The sequence below is a fragment of the Contarinia nasturtii genome, unplaced genomic scaffold (assembly GCF_009176525.2).
Source record: "Contarinia nasturtii isolate CC-2019 unplaced genomic scaffold, AAFC_CNas_1.1 Cnas_scaffold_810, whole genome shotgun sequence".
NCBI lineage: Eukaryota > Metazoa > Arthropoda > Insecta > Diptera > Cecidomyiidae > Contarinia > Contarinia nasturtii.
Genome location: NW_022198157.1, coordinates 536,935 through 558,230, shown reverse-complemented (window position 1 = coordinate 558,230; position 21,296 = coordinate 536,935). Strand labels below are relative to the sequence as shown.

The 21,296-nt window shown below is 33.9% G+C and overlaps 1 protein-coding gene across 6 annotated transcripts in view; it reads right to left on the bottom strand.

Moving 5' to 3' along the window:
• Positions 1–21,296, bottom strand: part of LOC116341841 (histone deacetylase 4) — a 48,510-nt gene that overhangs the window by 12,871 nt on the left and 14,343 nt on the right. For 4 of the 6 annotated variants that reach the window (XM_031769148.1, XM_031769152.1, XM_031769149.1 and 1 more), the window contains exon 3: positions 1,794–1,924. In XM_031769148.1, coding sequence (XP_031625008.1) covers positions 1,794–1,924 — 131 coding nt within the window. Of the gene's footprint in view, positions 1–1,793; positions 1,925–9,380; positions 9,762–12,789; positions 13,447–21,296 lie in introns of those variants that run through there. The other 2 variants (XM_031769147.1, XM_031769150.1) reach the window with 2 other exon arrangements.

Here is a 21,296-nt window from a genome sequence, read left to right as displayed (position 1 = left end):
TCCCAAAAAAAACCGTGTTCCCGCCAATTTCGATCAAGTTATAATTTAATTTGGACGAACGGCCAATTGTATGTGTCATTCTGTGAAATTTATTAACTCTTTAGAATTTTTTTTTCGTGACTCCAAGCCTAGGTCCGAGTTACACTTCTTTTTTTTTGTTCCTGAACCGTATCGTGATAGATCACATTTCTTTAATTACTTGCGTAACACGTTTTTTGCCGGATGACTCAAATGGTTTCGGTGTCGAACAGCAAAAAAAAAACAACAACCACGAGATGAATCGTAAACAAAAATATAAACAAAATAGACGTAAGTGCTTTGCCACGATTATTTATGTACAAACACAAAATTCGCGCATTTTTTTTTCGTTAATAGAAGAACTATCGCAGCCGAAATGTTTTCGACCACGTCATTTCTCTATTCATTTCACAGTTGATTCACAAATAATAATAATAGGAACATTACTTGTGTCGTATAATGGGAACCAAATTAATATAACATCACATCGTTTGACAGTTGGTTGGCTCCGATGTTATTAGCAACTGACAATTTACGCAAAAATCATATAAATCAATTTATTCACACTGGCCGTTCCTTTAATTTTCTGAATGGTTTTTTGTGGTCGACGGGGCGACGTGTGCGCAAATTTTCCGATTTGTCAATGAGATTTTGTGCGCAGCCGAACATTGGCACCGGAAATTGCTCTCTATTCTTCTTTTGAGAAAATCTTTTTCGATGATGTAAAATAGAAGAACCATAAATTCAATTTTATTTTTCATGAGCAGCAGCAAAACAACGACAAAAACAAACACACAGACACCGTCATTTCGTTGAGTCATGATTTTTCCTACGAAATCGCTTCTATTTTTGAATATTTGAATATGATGCCAGAAGCGGTTTATATAATTAAATACGATTTGCTTGCAAGTTTGCGTCATTGTGATCACAATTCAAAATAAGTTAGAGGGAGAAAGGGAGATAAATCACAAACAAGACACTAGGGGCTTTCATCATTCGTTCATACAAATTTATACACAATATTCACGTCCTATTCATCATATATACGATTAAAATTTCTCGCCTATACCAGTGAATAAGATGTATTTCAAACTGCAGTGTACACACATACACAGTATAGCTACACAGAATCGAAGAAGATCCGCACAAAAGAGAATGAAAAAACATGCCATAGACGAAATATACACGAAATATACACCAAATATATGCAGTTATGCACATTTATTTGCGCGTATTACAGATGATTCTGCAATATAGTTCACTATTTACAGTATAAATCGTATACATTTGAAGATAAAAGCCCCTAGACAAGACACATAAATATGATAGAAATGACAAATAAAGTTATGGGCGAACATTTGTGTTCTTTTAAAACAAACAAACTTGAATTTTCAGCCATTTATATTATTATATAATTCATGTCAATCACTTAATCTACTTTCCAGATTTGTTAAGCATCGCATGAGCTTCAAAATTCATTTAAATTGTGTGGTTACGCCGGTGTTGGTGCTGCTCATATTACACTGTATGTACTCAACAATGGAGACGTTGTGAAATTAAGTTTCTACTGATTACTGTGATTCATCTTACATTTTTATTAGATGATACATGCCGTACGATACGGTTTTGTCTATGATGCGATTGTGTGTGTGGCACGACATTGGTAATGGCCGCTTGATAAAATTATATATCAGATAACATACATTTAAAACCACGTTCATTTTTCAGGTCGTATAAATAGCCATCTGTTGAACTGTATAAAAACATTGACTCACCTCAAGAATTTGTTGATTGAGATCGTTTTGTGCACTGTTGACATGTTGATTGGTTGTTGTGTTGTCAAGCGCCAAACTGCTTGGTACAACCAGAATACGCTCTCTTCCAACCGCTGAATCACGAGCCATTTCTACAAAAGAAATTTTTTTTTGTTATCATCGTTAATGTTTTTTTATATTCAGTCGTAAGAAATATTCATTCAAACAAATATGAGCAGAAAAAAAATACACTTAAGTAAATATTTTATAGAAATTTGTTGTTTTGCTAATATGATAGATAATATGAAAGGAAATCGAAAGGATTGTAATGAGTTTACACAATATGGTGCTTATTAAATGTTTTCTTATGACACCTGACTCGTCAAGTTTTACAATTGCAGTCCCCCCTCCCTCTGTCTTTCTCCTGATAAATCTATCTCGAATCGAGTGGGGTTTGTTTGCACTTGACGTCATCTTCATTGGGAACGATATATTTTCAAAAGAATTTATTTTTCTACGTACAATCGCTATTATCGCTCTGATTTGATTTTATCTTTTTCTGTTTTGTACGGGTTTAAAATTGCCCACGCAAATATATTTTAGTCTTATTTTCTCAATGGATTCCAATCCAGGTGGTTCAAATGAAGAGTGAAAGAAGATACATCGAATGAATTCAACCCACGATGTTGTTGTTACATGTTCTTGTGTGTGTGTGCGTGCATGTTTTGCATCGTAGAAGTGACATGCGAGCAACAAAAAAAGAGCCGTATGTGATGTAGCCATTCGCTTACGAAAACAACAAAGAATACCGTGTGCGAAAATAAAGTATGTGTGTGAGAATGTGTATGCTCTGATGATAATTCGCATCACAGTGACGAATTTCATGATGTGACGTAAAAAGCTCCGCTTCTCTTAAAATTTGTCAAGTGGAAAATGTATATTTAGAATATTGCTTTGCGACACTGCGTTGAAAAATACAGATAGAACCTTGACTGTGACAATTGTGGTCTTTTTATACATTTTAATTAGTGCACATATCCGTCAACCGAACTCTCAATCACATTTGTGACTTCATTAAAACGGAGTTCGACAACCATACGCTTTTTTCTCGCTTTCAATAGAGAATTTTCTCTTGTCATTCTCAAGAGAGAATGTCTCTTGTCATGCTGTTTTTACAAAATTTGTTACACATATTTTGTCTTGGAAATGTGTATAATTTCAAGTACATGGCACCATACACACAAAATTGCCACGCTTGCAAAGGAATCCATTGTGCAAATATTAAAGTAGTTCACACATAAATTGTTTCGAAAACAATTACAAGTGTTCACCGTACATATATTAACGCACAATTATCTAATGTTTATTGTCATATTTCTTGTCAAATAAGTGTTTTTTTATTACTGGTTTATTCGAAAGAGTGAGAGCAAACCGATATAGATAACGAAAACTCTTCAAACAGTTTCTCGAAGGACGACGCTATTATCGGTAACGCGTCGCCGTGCAACGAAACTAACCTTGAACGTAACCGAATTGTAAGTGCCGTTTCAAATGCCAACAACGTATCCATTAATCGGCTTATGGTACCATTAGATTTAGATATAACATGGATTGGATTTTTTTTCGAACGAAGCAATGTGCCAATGCTCTCTGAAATACTTGTAAGTGGGCTCGCACGCATTTTCAAACAAAAAGTGCTGTTATTTCATTTTCGTGTGCCGAAAACCTCAATCAATTTTCTGAGTGATAATTTTGTTGGAGAGGGTAAAATTGTATATTTCTCGGCTAGTTATTGTGATTTATAGTTTTGTTTGAGCGCATAAAGTTCACCATTGACTGAACGAGGTGTTTAAAAATAATGTGTTGTAAAAAGCAATAATGTTTTTTTTCTCTTCGTTTGGAGCATGATATGCGAGATTTCCATTCGCATGAACCGTTTATGTATAAAAATCCATAAATTCACCAAACAACATTAAGTATTGATCACCTCAAAGAATGAATATGAAAAAAAAAAAACAAGTTTTTTTCTAAAATAAAAGAATATTGTTTTGGACGGCGGTCGTATGTTTTAAAGTGAACAAAACAAACTATATTTAATCAATTTTAAATTGTTTCACATTATTATTGAAGGTTTGTTTTATGCCGGTGAAATGCGTTCAATGTGGTGGTAATTATTTGGACATTAATGAAACTAAAAATACATCGGCTTTTTACGCCGTTCATAAAATATGAACGAAATCACGAAATGAAGTATCGAAAATAATACCACCAAATTATTTATTTGTAAGGAATTTTTTTGGTAAATGAAGAAATCAGAAACAATTTTTTTACTGTCTCTCACGGTTCTATAAATAAAAGTGATTTGAATTGAAAGGCACGACTTTGTTTGATTTTGTTTGATTTTTATATACACACATACAATAATTGAGTATGTTTTTTGGTGCGCGGTGTTGTTGTTCAAATAGTATCAATTTTGGTCGTCAATTCGCACGTATATTCCGGTGGAAAAAAACTTAATCAACATTTGTTCACAGGTTGTTCGTTTTAGCGCGTTCAAAGTGTATGTTTTCACACATTTTTCGTACATTTACAATAACCGTTAAACGAATGGCTAAAAATAACTTTGTCAATAAAAAGCAAATCACATTGCACTTCACATTTATGCTTAGTCAATTCAGGCGATGTTTTTTGTTTCATTCGTTCGAATTCCGAAATAGTAAATATGAAAAAATGTTGAAGTGACGGATTACATGTGTTTGCCATGATAAATAATTTAATGTACGCCGGAAAAAAGGCGCATTTATATCCGGAAGACCAGTTTTTCTAAACTTTGAATGTTGAAAGATTAATTTTAAACCAAAAACTTGTGGTGTGGTTCGGAAAAAGAGTCCACCTCTTTGCGGTTCTTTGTTACTTTTCAGGGGGTAAATGCACATTACATTTTTGAGGTGATTACAATACATAACACTCAATTTGTGCGGAAAAGATCAAACAAAAACCATAAAATGAAACACAAAAAACCGTCGTATGGCGTGTGCCATTCCAATGAAACTTGACCATCGAATGCGAATAAAAAACAACAACAATAAAAAAATGAATTGCAATTTTAAAATGCGATACATCATAAACATTTGTTGTTGTTGTTTTTTGCGCATGGATTGTATGTGTTGTTTATCTAATCTAATGTCGTATTTATTTTATTACATGAGTTTTGTCTTGTTAGTGAGTTAGCCTGCATATCTTCTTCGTAAACAAAAACAAGTGCGTAAACAAGCTCCAACGGTTTTGATTCATATTTTTGTATTGTCTTCGGAATGATAATATCCTCTTTTGCACAAAGGGGTCTTCATTTTTATTTGCTGTCAAATTATTCAATTGCTATTATCCATGGATTTGATTAAATTGTTTAGCAACAGTAACGTTTTCTTTCCCTCTATACATATAAGCAAGCGATTTGTGTCAAGACAACAGCCAATGGTGCGTAACCTAGTTTATTCTATCACATTTTACTATCGAAAATATTGATCTTAAAGGAAGCTATGTTTTCCTTCGTCGTCACAAGCGACGACCAGAGAATGCGGAAAAGCGCTATTCTTCTTAGAAAAAAAAACTAAGTCATCGAATTGGAATGTAGAAACGAAGTTCAAGCATATTGCAATTTTTTCTCTCTCAATAGAAACTTCAAACGAAATTCGAGCCTCGAATTTGTGTGTTCGTGTTTAATAAACAAACGGCCACCAACGTGGTCAAGTTCCAAAGTGGCAGCAAAATGGTGTTAATGAAATTGTGGACTAAGCGAACAAGCACGTGTTCTTTGTTCACAATGCGCAATGTGGTGAAACAAAAGTGAAATCTGCCGAATTTATCGAAACAAAGCGAAAAAACCTTCATAATGGCATATATATATCGATTGTGGTCATATTTTTACCAGCCTAATCCATCAAAACGGTTGTTTTTACAAGCCACGTTTCTTTCGCAATAATCAACTTGAACATACGATATTTTTCTATTAATAGAGTTTCCAACACATTGCGCGCACACAGTGTCGATAGTTTCTCATTGGTTCGTTACCGGAAACTAAACCTATTAATTGTTTGAATGTTTGCACAATGGGTTGGACGGTCGGCTGTTCAAGCGGCTTTCGTTTCGGACTTTTACTTTTTTTCAGCAAATGTCGCACTATCTTTCACTCTGCTGCATGTAAATGATTAAAATTGCCTTTCATTTCTTTTTTGCTTCGATTCTTTCGGCATAAATCCAGTTGTGACTACTTTATTTTGCGCTTCTCAAAAATGTGATCGGCAATTTATAATATAACAAATGCGTAACAGTGACCGTTCGGTTGTCTGTGAGTTTCAAATATGATACACGTGCCGTTTTTTGACAATTGAATTAGGTTCAATTCATCATGGCTACAAATTGACAATGCGATTCGATAAGCCACACATGAATAGTTGTGGTAATACCCAGACATGTGGCCACAGAATTCATAGTTGTTCAATCAATCGCAAGTGAATTTATTATGTGATGAGCGGATGACATCGCAACCGGTTATCGAGAATGATCGAATGCAAAGCACGCTTATCACTATGATGTTCATCATTTTACGTTCACTTTTTTTTTGGTTTCGAACGACTTGATTTGATGCGTGCAAACCAAATTGTACATGCGAACTTTGTACATGTTTTCAGAAAACGAAGGTTTCAACGATTTGCATTACAAAGTAAACATGGCATCTTCACGTTCTCCATTTTAAAAATAAATCGAATGCAAATCATCGTTTTGACAACATTTATTGTTGTAATCATTAAAATGCTTGAATATGCGATTTTTCCGAAACGATAAATTTAGATGTTGCAAGTAGCATGGACGAATTGATTTTGAATACATATTGGCATTCATAAAATAGCTTCGCTTTGGTAGTCAAACCAAACAAAGTCACTTTTTATAGAAAATGCATGACATCGCGTTGGCATGAAACAATGCATTCGAGGTGAGAACGACAACTAGACAGTATGAGAAAAAAAACACAAGCCATGCCGAGGAAATTCATTTTAAAGCGAATTCAGAGCAGTACAAAGCAAGGCACAAGCGAGAAAGAGAGTGAGAGTGAGAGAGAGAGAGCATGAACGAGGGAGAAATATAAATGAATAAGACATAGTTCAATTGAGTTATTAATAAACTGAACGCATTTATTTTTAAATTGTTCAGCAATCGTTAAAAAGCCCGAATTTCTGTCAGTCGCATTAAGCGCGAAGTGCTAAAAATATAACGAAGAATCTATTTTATATTGTATATTCTGTATGTTGAAAGAGATAGATAGAGAGAGAGATAGAGAGAGGGAGAGAGCAGTGCGCAATACATTCGGCCGCCTTCAACGCTTTAGTAATCCTAAATATATAATATCACAGCACGCGTATAATTATAAAATTGTTGTGTGTACACATCGATATGATGCGCCATTCCGAATGCTCAAAACCATTTTTCGAAGCGAACCATCATGTGCGAGATTTTATTCAACTTCTTGCATCCATCGTTTGGCGTGTCAAGCAAAAATCAGCTTCAAATTTCATTTATAGACAGCTATAATTGGATTCAAATAAAAGTTTCCAATAAAAAAGTATTTTTAACGTGTTCAAAAACGCTCGATTTATCGAACAATGTTTGGGCGCTTGTACTCCAATGAAAATGCACACAGCAAAAAACTACATCGGTTAATTGGACTATCTATGGGTGAATGTCGCACGCGCAACTGATAATTCCATTCGTTGATAAAAGCGATAGTTGTTTTTTCTTTATTTTTTCTTCTCTATTCCTTTCTCTGGTTCTTATTCGCCTCCACTTATTTCGATTTGTTCGGAAGTTTTACTCATAATTTGAAATATCTAGATAACATGATGAGCTTTTATGGTTTTATTTTCGATTAAAAATCTATTCAAAATACATGTATCATGTAAATAAAGATCTGCACTCCACTTAAAAAACAAGATTATCTCAGATAAATGTGCAGCAATCGATATTTCAACATTTCCATCATAATAATCAGTTTGGTGGTGTGGAATCTTTTTATTTCACCTCGTTCCGGCATTGAATGCTAATCGCTTTTTAATAGGCCGGATTATAACACCTTCAAAGTGTAAAGTACTATTCCAGACGTTTTCATTACACATTTCAATGTTCATCATAAACATAAAATCATAAAGATGTTTCTTCTTTGCAATCAGTTCTTTGACTTTTTCATTTGGCTTTGTGATTTGCTTTTTTTCGCTTGCTTTGTGGCAAAGAGAGCGGTTAAAAGAAAAATAGTGAAAACTTAATATGGAATGAGAATAGCAGGAAAGAGAGAGAGAGAGAGAGAGAGAAAGTGTTATGTGCATGAACATCCTGTTTGGCAGACATCATCAGCTCCACGCGTCGCATCATCACAAATAAAAATGTCAAATTGGTATGATATTTATACGCGAAAATATATTAAAACTGATAAAAAGAGACACAAAAAGTTGAACGTTTTTTTTTCTTTCGCCAATATAAATAGACGAGAGAGCGAGAGGAAATATAAATATAATCTAATTTCAAGTAGGCAAATAAGACACGCATCCTACGAAAACAAACAAGCACATCAGCCAGAAATATAATAATTAAAACGGAATCCTTTGAAGAAATCGCGCTTATGCGCGTTGCGCTTTCTCCTTCTACCCCACTCTCTCACGTTGGATCTCGTTCGATCGTTTGCCATTGTTTTGCATACGAAACTTTGTACACAAGCTACTTCACGCTAGAGATGAGAATGCAAACGGAATGCGGCCAAAGAACGACAACGGAAAAATTTCGATACTAATATGAAAACGAAAAAGAATCGAATTCAAATATTTATTTATAATATGCAAATGGAATATGTTACAAACTGATGCTAACCGTTCAATTTCGAATCGTTTTGCCGATCAAACTTGTGCCAACTAATTTTCCATTCATTGAGCCATGCAAAATGCATACACTCATATATATATATGTTTTGGTGATTATCATGCGCCGTTTGTACTCTCATTAAATGTTCCACATTTACTTGACACCATTTCCGATACACTCTTTCAACTTGAATCAATTTTTCAATGCATTCTTGTGCAGTTCATTTTGTCTCAACAATTGAATTCATAATGTTGAAACGACGTCAACAATTATGATAAATGACAGCCATTGTGTACACGCGAATATTATTTTAGTCTCTTCGGTCGGTATGAAAAGTCTTGAACGATATTGGAATTTTTATAACTCTGATACACGCGTTGATTAAACGTGAAGTGTTGAGGAAAGAAAACGGTAACACATTTGGTGTAAAATTGTATTGTATATTTCAGCTCAATAGAGATGATGTGACAAAACGAACACATTTATCGTCAGATATTATTACGCGTGTGACCTATTAAGATCGGCTATGATGATGAACAGTTGTTTATAAACAAGTACGAATGAATTTCGGGTGCGATCATGAAATGCGTCGATCAAACACAAGTGTTTGGCCGCATCAACGTTTAAGAAGAGAATTTAGTTTTTTTTTTTTTTTGTTTTTTTGGACAGAAAATGCAATTTTCTCCCTTTGAAATCACTCACCTAACTTGACTGCCTGCATTCTCTTTGCTCCAGAATTTTATCGGAAATCAATTACAGTGTATAATTTGCTTCGTACTTTATGTGTTCATCGTATTTTTCGAACTCAATTTTTTTTAACTGATTTGCTTCAGGGATTCAGGGAATCATAAAAATACACACATTCATTCTCTTTCTCTCTCTTTCATTTAGTTTGTTTGCTGTTGTTATTATTTTGATGATCGATTCAACTGCTGTTGATCATTGTCATTTCAAATTGTCACTTTTTGTTTCGACGACGATTTTGTTTACGTTTTTCACTTTCAATTGAAGATGTTTTTTTTAATTTAGATTAAATTTTTTGTCAGTCATCACTTTTTAGTTCATTCTGAGAAGTTTTTATTACTGAAAACAAGAAATGAATTATTAAAAATGGATTGTTTTCTTATTTGTGCTGTTATCATAATGATTTTTGTAATGAATGTAAGACAATTTCATGCACACAAACGCACCCAGATAAATATGCTTACATTACTAATGCCGTGCCGATAATGCGTGAACAACGCAAAATGAAACGCGCAACGGGAAAGAATAGTAAATGGAAAGAGAGAGAAAAAATTGATCGCAATGGTATGCATCTTTTTTCATCACAATTTAGTGGTAAACAAATTTGGGAATTCCTGTTTTGTTTTTTTTTTCTAAAGAATATTTTTTTTTGCTGAATTTATCAAACCATTTTATAATTTCAAAGAGAAAATTTCATTCGCAAAAAAAGATGTGTAATATGAATTAATGGACCTTGATAAAAAAAGAAACACACAAGCATTTTTATCATCAAAAATGATCTGTTTCAGAATAATCCAAGGGAGAAAAATTTAAGAAGAATGAAAAACATACATACAGACACATCCATTGCAAAATATCAAAATATATCAGTGTTTTTTCTTTGCTACGAAATCTAATTTAAATAGATGATTTCGTCGCGGCAAACAGTTCCTAAAATAATAATACTTTTTCGCTTATCGCTTTGTGATTTTTTTTACATTCGATTCAAGATCAAAATTAACAAAAAAATGGTTGTCGTTGTTGTTGGATCCAAAACTGGATTTTCGGTACGCTCGAGTCTGTGCGTGTGCATGTGTATATATAATATATATTCGATTTGGCTTCGTATTTCGATGAAGGTGATATGACTTCTTTTTTTAAAATAAAATTACCAAAATTACGTCGCATATGAATTGTATATATTCTCATCGGCATTTTTATTTCATTTTAAAAGTCAAATGAATGCACGATAAAAAAATTTCTTGCAATATTTAAACCGGCCTGCGTTCTCGTCGACGCCATATTATCAAGTGCTGTTTTAACGAGTCGGTGTTTTCAAATGTATTTATTTTAACACGACCAGATACAAAATTTATCGAAATGAGAAAGGTAGATGCACAACTGAACATTGTTCACGTATTGCATGTTAACCTGTCTCTCCAAAATATGTGCACATTTCGGCTCTACTATAGTCTCATTAGATTAATTTATTAAATCGATATTTTTTGTTACTCCGGAGTGCGAGAAAGAAAGTCTCCAAACAAGAGACGTTTTAAAAATGCGTATGCAATCAGAGCATAATCTATTTCGTGCTTCTTTGGAGCCATTGCGTTACCTGAACTCAAATAAAACGTGCACATTATTGAAATGAGATGTTGACAAATGGACTGTCATCAAATTGAAATGATTTTTATTAAACATTTTTAGAGCAAAGTCTCACAAAAATACTTGATAGTGATCTTTGATTGCTTGTAGGAGTTTCTCTAATTCTTGTATTTTCGCTGCAAGCGACAAACGAAGAACATTGTTCATTCTTGTACACAAAGCGTTTGCGTGGGCATATTTGTGGCGTATGCTCACTCAAATTCTCTCAATTAATATAGATGATCTCGTTCTTTATTCTGCACGGATGTATTCGCAGTAAAAATGTCTCGTCTATTTTTACCAAAGCTGAGCAACAATAAAAAAACACAAAATAAAAAAAAGAACTGAGCGTGGCTTCTTTTTCCGAGAAATGTGCGCATTCAAAAATCAGAGATAGCCAATTTCGACTGAACTTTGCGTATATTTTTATATTTGATTTAAAGTTCAATGTAAGCACGTCAGAATCGCGTCTGAATTCCATCCGATACATTTCTGTATATCGATTGTATAGAGCGGAATAACAAAAAAAACTTTCCAATGCGATAGGAGCAGAACACATTCAATCTGCTACTATTTATTATCAGGCTAGTTCTCACTTCTCAGCGACCGCTTTCTGATTATCTCTCATTGACATAGGCATAGAAAGATGTTCAGCTCGCTAATGTCTTTTCTTCACGCACGTTTCGTTCGTTTATGTTTGTGTCTACTGCACATTTATCATTGTTTGTTTGTTTGCAACTGACACATACACACACGCCATTTCAATGACAATTTCAATGCATACACGCACACTACTTTGACCATAGAAGAATAAACAACTGTCGAGAAGATAAGCAATGGCATTAATGTCAAAACATTCCAGAAAAACGGAAAACAAAACAGCATTTATTACTCAATTATATCAATTACTATCGCCGCGCAATGGTCACCGCTCTTCTCGCTAAAAAAAAGAGTAGATTGTTTGTATGGGATTATAAAAAAACCAGAAAAAAATAAAGCAAAAGTGCTTGAGAGTGATTAAAAGTATGAAAAAAAAATTCCAAGAATTCAAGATTATAGCGATATTCTTGGAATGTTTTAACATAATTTTCTAGTCGTATTTTACTTTGAGTATGTTCATTCAGTGTTCAATGATAGTTTTTCATTGCAGGCACTATCAAATTCGAGGGTTGAATTCAAACAAATTCAATATTTGGCAAATTTTTGCTATTCATCTGAATTTTTAATTCGCAAATTCATTTCACCAATAAAATACCACCGAATTGATACAAAGCAAAATTCGAACAAAAGAAATTCCACTTTCGCACTAAATGTAGCACACTGCCGAAATAATTTTTGGTAAGCCATACTTAAAGAGAGCGAAAAAAATGCGAACGATATTTGGCAATGTGCTTTCAACAATAACAACGACCATAAAAAAATAGGAATAACAGTATCAAACGAACTTGTTTTCGTATTTTTAATAATGATTTCACCGATTGAATGAGCCGTTTTGCTTTTTTTTTGTCTATATTTCGTTTGGTTTTTTTGCATTTTTTTTTATTTTGATCAAAAATTGTGACATTTTGACGAGTCAGTAAGATCGTTAAATACACCAAATGTACAAAAGTTGATGAAACAAAAAAAACGTTAAATTTTTCAAAACACACTAACACACACACACACTCAAACACAAAAATAAATTAATTTAAAAAAAAATCAAATTATTCAATGAACGAATCGACATATTAAAATTTTTCATTACCGAACAGACGACGAGAGATGTGTAGTTGGTATAATTTATAAAACAAAATCAGACGAAGTTAATTGATTCAAAATATCTAGCGCAGACTTGTTTTGTGTCACTAAATTTTTTTATTGTCGATCATTTTCTAGTTTTTCTTTTCTTCTTTTTGATTACAGCACATCATCTTTTCACTCTTTCTGTTACTTATTTCGCTTCGTTTCTTTTTTCTATTTCACTTAAGTCAATTATTCGTATTTTTATACTGTCGTAGCTGTTGCTTCCGTTGTTGCTGCTGTTGTTGTTATTAACGTTGCGCGCTTATTAAATCAAATTCAAATTGATTTACACATGAAAAAAAAAAACAACGTTGTTGCGTGCGTCCAATGTAACGACCCGCTTGGTTTTCTCAATTTTCTGTCCAGTTAAATTTGGATTTTAGCAAAAAAAAAGTGTTTTTTTGCGTACGTCATACGTGCGATTTTATCGCTTGTTTTATTTTATTCTGTTCACTGTATGTTTCTCTTTTTTTTTTGAAAAAAACAAAAAACGTTGTAAATTTTTCAACATTTCATTGATGGTTCTTGTGTGTGTCTTGTTTCACTATCTCGAAAAGCGAGATAATACGATAAAATACGTCCAGTCGAATGGCAACTACATTGAATACTGCTACGCGATAGCACTGAAAAACGGGTGACTTGCTCATCACGACTGTAACACATGTAAAAGTATTGCCTGAAGCGCCTGTCTGCGTGTGCCCATTCAAAGATGTATGAGTGAGCATTTCAAAATAACATTGCGACTATATATATATGCGTACACTTGTATACCGATGAAACAAAAAAAGCTTCGACACAAACACAACATATAAACGATGTGAGCGCGAACCGCTTCACATGTGTGTTTGTGTCTATCTCTTTCGTGTGCTCCATCTAAGTCATAAAGCGCGCGTGGAAAAGGAAACGAAACACACATAAATATGAAAAGACAACAACGCAACGAGATGTTTATTTTTAATCATACATAATCAAATATTCGCTTGTTTGAGTGAATTTTGTTGAGACACGTGAACGCTAAACGGATCGGTGTATATGCGACTGAATATGTGTGTGAACGTTTATCTGTGAGTGCAGAGTGGAGAAAATAAACAACAATTAACGCATCAGAAAATGTTCGGCAATGATGATTGGAAGAATAAATGATAATGATTTTCAGTTTGGTTGGCGATGACACTGGGGCTCATTTGCGAGCTTTTAAATTTGATCAAAATTGACCCGCTATCAATGCAGACATCATTTTGACATATTATAAACGCTCGATCTGACACTGGGTGGGTGTAGATGTGAGCCGAACACCATCCGTAATTAGTGTCTATGATTAAAAAAAACACTGAAACTCAGTCAGGCAGAAGTTCGTATTTCAATTCGACCTTTTGGCATTTACATTTTTGTTTTTCAAAATTGCTGCTTGAAGTTTTTCGAAATTGGCCATAGAATATTCTTGGCATTTGTGTGCGTGGTCAAACTAAATCAAATACAATATTAATATGAGCTTATACAATTGAATTGCAATGTCATGCGATTGCCATGGAATGTCGATGTGTATACAAAACATTCGAATATTGTTTCGTTTCATTCCTTTACGTTCTTCATATCGTTTATGTGGCCCTAATTCGCATAGCTCATACAAGTGTTGGCTCTTACAAGTGTCGCAATGCAAACCCTTGCGTGATCAGTAAATTCATCGTATTTATGTATTATATAAGGCATATTTACTACGACGGCATTCATTTCATTCCATTCCATTCAGACCCATACGAATTTTGTGCCAGCTAGTATTTTGCTTCTCCACTCGCTCTTCGCCTATTTCTCTACCTCTCTCTCTCTCGTTGTATGTATAAGTGCTTTGTTTTCATTTATTGTATGACTTTTTTCCATTCGTTCGTTGGTTTGATCTATTTTTAGAAATAGCATATCAAACTCTATAGCAATAACAAATTACAAACAAATTCTATGTACTGGATACCCTATGTATTTATATATGGCGCGCTACCGAATGAATTTTACGTGTGAACTGTTCACATGCATCGTTTGTGATTTGTTTTTATTTTCAAAATATATTTTGTTCAGCTGAATATGTAGCATTTGAGAGAAAAAAAATTGATTTACACAGTGATATTGACATAAATTTCTCTCTGTTTTTTTTCACTTTTCATTCTATTTTCTTCATGTATATGATCAGAAAATCGTTTCCCGCTTGTGTCCTCATTTTTTTCGGTTATCCTCGTACAGAATTCAATTAAAATCCATATATATTGAGTCCACTTTGGAGCCCATACATTTTTAATGGAAATTGTTACTTTTTGTGGTGTGGACTTTATTGGGCCAAATTGAAGACAGCTGAAATACTATAGATATTCTATGTGGAGTGATTTCCCTAGGTAACAAATATTATTGATACTACTTAATAAAAATCTCGCTTAATAAAGTGATATTAAAACATATTTTTTTTATTATTATTTTTAATTTGAGAAGTGGAAAGATTAGGTACGACGATTTTTTTGTTATAAACAATTTATCATTTGAGAAAATGAGCAATTAGTCAATTCATCATCGAATGACGAAGGGCACTTATTCAAAAAAAGAGAAGGTGGCCGTAAATGTGTCATTTGAAAAACTAGCCAATAAAAATCTCATTGAGGTGGACTCGAGCTCTGATTCAAACGCATTCTACCGCTTGGCTTCAGTTTCAAGTGAATGATCGAATAGTCAAATCGGTTGTTATTCAAAATGCAAGCAATTGGTCCAAGGCAACTTGTGAAAGAACACTTCATCATTTCGCATTAATAGAAATGGTGTTATGTGTTTCTTCCGATCAATGTATGTTTGAGTTCAGGTGCTGGAGAAATGATTGAAATATATACAATTGTTCTGTACGACCCAACTGTATAGGTTGTTACGTACTTAACACATAATATCCCAATTTGTTCATTCCCATTTTTGAGCCATCATCAAGTGCGGATAAGTACGTAAGTACCATGTTTCGTGCAGATTTCTATTTTTAGACATTTTCAGGGCTTAACATTATTAATCAATATGTACGGTATGGACCATCCGAAATCCCTATGCTGTAAGTCTCTGTGCGTTATGCTGAGACAGTGCTGAAAACCGAACTACGAACCGTATATCGAATTGGAAAAGAAATTAAAGGGCTTATCAAAAAGATTATGTATTTAAAATTTGGTTTGAAAAACCATACAACGGATTGCGATTTATGTTTTAAACACATGTTGAATTATATATACAGTCAATGTGTGATTCGGAGAACAAATGGGTTCCAGACGAAAAATGCCCAAAAATAAACAAGTGAATCGAATCGGCTTGAAAATAGTATATTTACTGGTTTTAAATTGTCGTCCATTATCAAGGATGATTTCACAGCAATTAAAAAAACATTGTATCGAAACAAATGTGTCGGATGCATTGTAATTTGATTCGGTATTGGAATTGACATTTTTAAACGTTTGCAGAGGGAAACAAAATTAAATTTATGTTACAAGTCCCCCGCAATCTATATAAACACTTATGTGTATAAGAAAGTCGACAAGAGAAAAGCAAAACAGGCCAAAGGCACAGCCAAATATATGCATATAAAGCGAGCGAGGGCCTAAGACATAAATAATAAGAAGCAGAAGCATTTGTAAGAGATTACAATTTAATAATATATAAAATGTGTACATATACTGAAAAACGAATGCTGTATTATAATACAATTATGGCGATAGCGAACATCTATCTGTTTCAAGTGGTGAATATATGTATATTAGTGTAGAATGTAGTACATCATACACCCAATATAATGCCGTTTCTAAAAATAGACACAATGCGCACTTTGGATTGCGCACTTGTTGGACTCTTATTCACTGTTGTATCACTGTCGGCTGAGGGCAAATTCTCTCTAAAAGAAGGCAAAATAACGTTGAAAGAGAACAAAGACACATACAATGATATAACAGGAAAAAAATGAGCTTCTCGTGTTCAATTCGTTTTAAATGAAGTGTTTTTTCCTTTTATTTCTCTCTCACTCTCTCTTCTACATTGTTTTCTTGTTTATTTCTTGCTATTTAACTATATTTTTGTTTACTTCGGCCTATTAAAGTGGAGTTTGGATGGAGGCTGAATAGAGTGAGATAGAAAACGGTCGAATGATCAACAAGCATCAAAACCATTTGTAGTGGTTTGGCATGAACGGCATTTTTTTTTATTAGCTATTCGATTTGAGGCAAGCGATAAGCACTGGCAGAATAAGCGACGCCAAAATAGACATTGATATCTTCACATAGGCATCAATTTCATTGCGACAATCTCGCAGCATTTACCGTACAACCAATGTTTATTCCACCGATGAACATTTTCTCTCTCTCTCTCTCCGTCGCATAAAACAATCTATATGCATGCCATGCATGTCTCTCATCTCGCTTCATTTATTCCATTTGACTCTTTTTTGAAAGCCACTGCATTTTTTGCTCGCACAAACTATTTATTTTTAGATTTTTTCAATTGGTTCAATGCATGCGCTTATGGGTTTGAAGTGAAGCCAATTATAGCCACTGTTAAGCTCTAACTATTCACACAATCAAGCTGACAACTGATTCCAACGTCTTTTGCATTGATAGCATTGACGTTGTCAGCATGGCTTTAATCAAAACAGGCACAATGCCACTGATTTCAAGCAACTACATCTTCAAAATATTCACAATTCACTAGTAAGATCATCAATTCAAATTCATTGCACATGCAATGGCACATATTTCAACTTATGTGCTATGCAAATGTTCACATATCAGTCACGCACACAATGTCATACCATTTGGATTATCCAAAACTAGTGGCATACAACGGGCAAAGGCAACATCCATCGCACATTCTCACATTCATAGCGCTCTATTCTTGTGCTCTCAATGCTATGTATCATCGGCGTCGTCATCATCATGTGGAAATGTGACATAACCGTATGGCTCGGAATGTTACAGCCTGTAACAGAGAGAAAGTGGAAAATCTCTGTGTTACACGATCCAAGGGAAAAGAGGTTAAGCATAATACAACAAACAAATTCAACATGTGGCATCACATTCACTATCACACACACACACACACACGCTCGACTGCAAACATTTATGTCGCAATCATATTTTTAGCATTCGCTCCGCAGTCTGGATTTTAATCTATACTCACGTTGAAGCACACAGTTTAGAAACAATCCGAGCTGATGTAAATTATGACCATTGTCTATTTATTATGAATTTTCAATTCGAGAAAATTCTCTCACAGACACTTGCTGTCTCTCTCTCTTTCGCTCTGTCCGTCCTTTACTTGCTCGCTCAATTAAATACTTGTTTCGGCCATTTAATTCTAGTGAAAACAACCACCAAACAAACTATATGTGCATCTGTTTTTCTCCATTTTTAAATTTAATGTTACATGTACTCGTTATCGTCATCATTATAATTGTAATTTTCAATTGAATTGCTATGAAAGTAACGTTACTTGATAATTCATTGAATTGATTCGATTAGAATTGTAGCTGATGGTGTGCAGTCATAGGTTGATATTTAAAAATCACAATGAAATTGCAAGCGCTCTACCGCGTTGTATGTTTCATATGTAAAACTAGTATATATTCGTGTCGTCGAAACCAAAATGTCTACGAGATTTTCAATTGTGAAATATTCGACAAAGCAATTGAATCATCGTTTCTCGCCTTTCCCCCTACAAATCTATATATACTTCTCGATCTTTTTTCAGTCGAACTGCATTTTAGAATGGCTGCATTCTCTCTATCCCTTGTTTTTAATATTTAATTTGATTTGTCGCATTTGATTGACATGTCGAATTGATGATAGCTCGCGGTTTTGTCAGCGATTCCGTTAATTTCATTATTGTCATTAAGTCAGTGTATGATATTTGAATGCCTGACATCAAGAACTTATCTAAACTCGTTAAAGGGCCTCACAGCGCGACTGCATTGCATCGACATGTTTGAACGTTTATTGTAATCAATTCTAAAAATAAAATCGGTTGTTTGTCTTGGTGAGGTTATTTTTGGTTCATATTGAAATTAAAGAACAAAAAAAAACCCTATGTATAAAACGATTGTATGGAAATGAGATTGCTGAAAGCAACGATATAAAGTCGTGCACGTAACCAACCACTTCGTTGCATCGCAATCGTTATCAACTATCATAAATAATTCCGATTGTATTTTGACTCACAGCCGCTGCTCAGTTAATTTTCAAAAATAAACATTTTACGATTTCTGATTTTGGAACGAATCACACTTCTGAAAATAATAAAATCGTTTTTCGATGGTATTCATATTCTGGTTTCAGTTTGTTGTTGTTTTTTTTCTCTTTAATTACGATTACAAAAATTTCATTTGAAATGCGATATCATTCTGAAGAAACTGAGTCGACTGACGCGAATGATAATTGAATGACTGAATTGATAATTCATATATGATTTAATGGTGTCAAGTTGACTCGACTCCACTCAACTGCATTGCGGAAGCGATAATTTAATAATCGCTTATTGATTTAGTAATAAATCCAACTGGCTGATTAGCTCTAAGTCCTATTCACAATATGAAATTATGGCGGAATTGTTCAAACGGCTGCAAGCCGCGATGAATTCAAATTTATGGAAAAAAATATATATATGCAACGACAACGGCGACAATCTCTCTCTCTCTTTAAGCATTGGGTCACGTAACTGGTTTTGGGCTTTATATTTGCTTTTTGTTGTGATTTTAATTAATAATACGTAATTCCATTAATTGTTCGATTTCTAAAAATAAAAACCGATCAGACCTTATCGTCTTTCAAATTGAATTTGTTTCTTTTTTTTTCGAAACAACAAATGATAAAATCCAATTTCTCTGAGTCAGGCATGAGCGTTTGACGTGTTTCTCCTATTTTCATTCGGCTGTCACGAACAGAGATGCAATAGTTGAAGAAAATATATTCGTGGAAATATTTGATGGACGAATTATCGGATCATATGCTCGAACGTTCGTGAATACAACGATTTCGTTAGGAGGGGGGGATGAAAAAACAAAAGAAACAATAACAACATCGTCTATATTATTTTTAAATGCGTCATGCTGACAGTGCCAAAGCCAGCATTAGAAATAATTTGCGTGCTATCCGCTATTGGCGACGCGCTATCTCTCCTTCTCGCTCCCGCCACAATTGGCTTATCCAAACAAGACAAACTACATCTACAGATACAACCGCTTATAATTGATAATAATTGCACAATGCTATAAATAAATGCTATCAATGGAAATTTGTATTTCTGTATATACTGCAATGCAATTCCAAGAGCCAATTTGAAATGTTGATACGTAATCGTTTCGCTGATTTTTGTAGAGAGAGTGAGAGAGAAATATAAATGGTGAAATTCATTTGAATCGGCACGTATGTGTCTGTTTGTGCACTTTTCTCGTGCCGTTTGATTTTTTTTGTTTTGCTTTGCTCATACTAATTGAATCGCCTGACAAGTTTGAGAGAATCAAAATGAAACTCACTTCGCAGGCGATTATTTTTGTATTTCGAGTTTTTTAATTCTATTGATTGTGTGTTAATGAAAACAATAGAGAAGCTTAATGAAAAGAAAGAAATTATATGGTGATTTCTGAAAACAACAATTCAACACTATCGATGATTATATTTCTATTGCAATTAATTTGATAATGTCAAAGTTGTATGTTTCTGTTGGCGTTGATCTGTAATTTGCATTTCGCAATTTCACCATCTCTCTTCTTCACTCACTCTCTTTCGAGTGTCGGTGCACATTAGACTTTTTCTAATGAATTTCTATGCTACAATCGACAGCTCTAATTTATATTACGTTTGAATTTAACATCATTTTGCATTTTCAATTATTAAATTTAAAAGATAGTTTCGATGCAAAATTAGTGGCAATATCATCTAATACGAATCATAAAACAAAACCAGACTAACCTGAAAGGTCTAATAGCCAAAAACGATAAATTGAATATAGGTTGTGGAATTTTTGACCAAAGACCGGCATCTTCGATGCCACATTTGATCAACCGAAATATTTAGACAAAACACAATGACGTCAATAGACGAATAAACAAAGGTTTCCAATTAAACATACTTTCGCTCGTATGCTCTTTTTCATTTTGGTTGGATGAGCTCATGAAATGGGCTGCATTTTTTTCGGCAACAAATATACTTTCATGGTTTCTAAATTGATAACTAAAAACAAATCAAAGTTAAAAATCACTCAAATTATCGCAATGTTCAACAAAAGAGTTGAAAACGGAATGCAAAAAGGCTATTGACTGGCATTGAATTCGGTGTGACCTCTATAGTTAATCAAGTTTCAACCCGAAATACCCTGTCGATTTGATGATAATCAGAAAGTATGGTGTTATTCAACGATTGTTAAATGAAATGCCGCCGAAACATTAATTAATTTCTCTCGAAATAACTGTTCAACTGA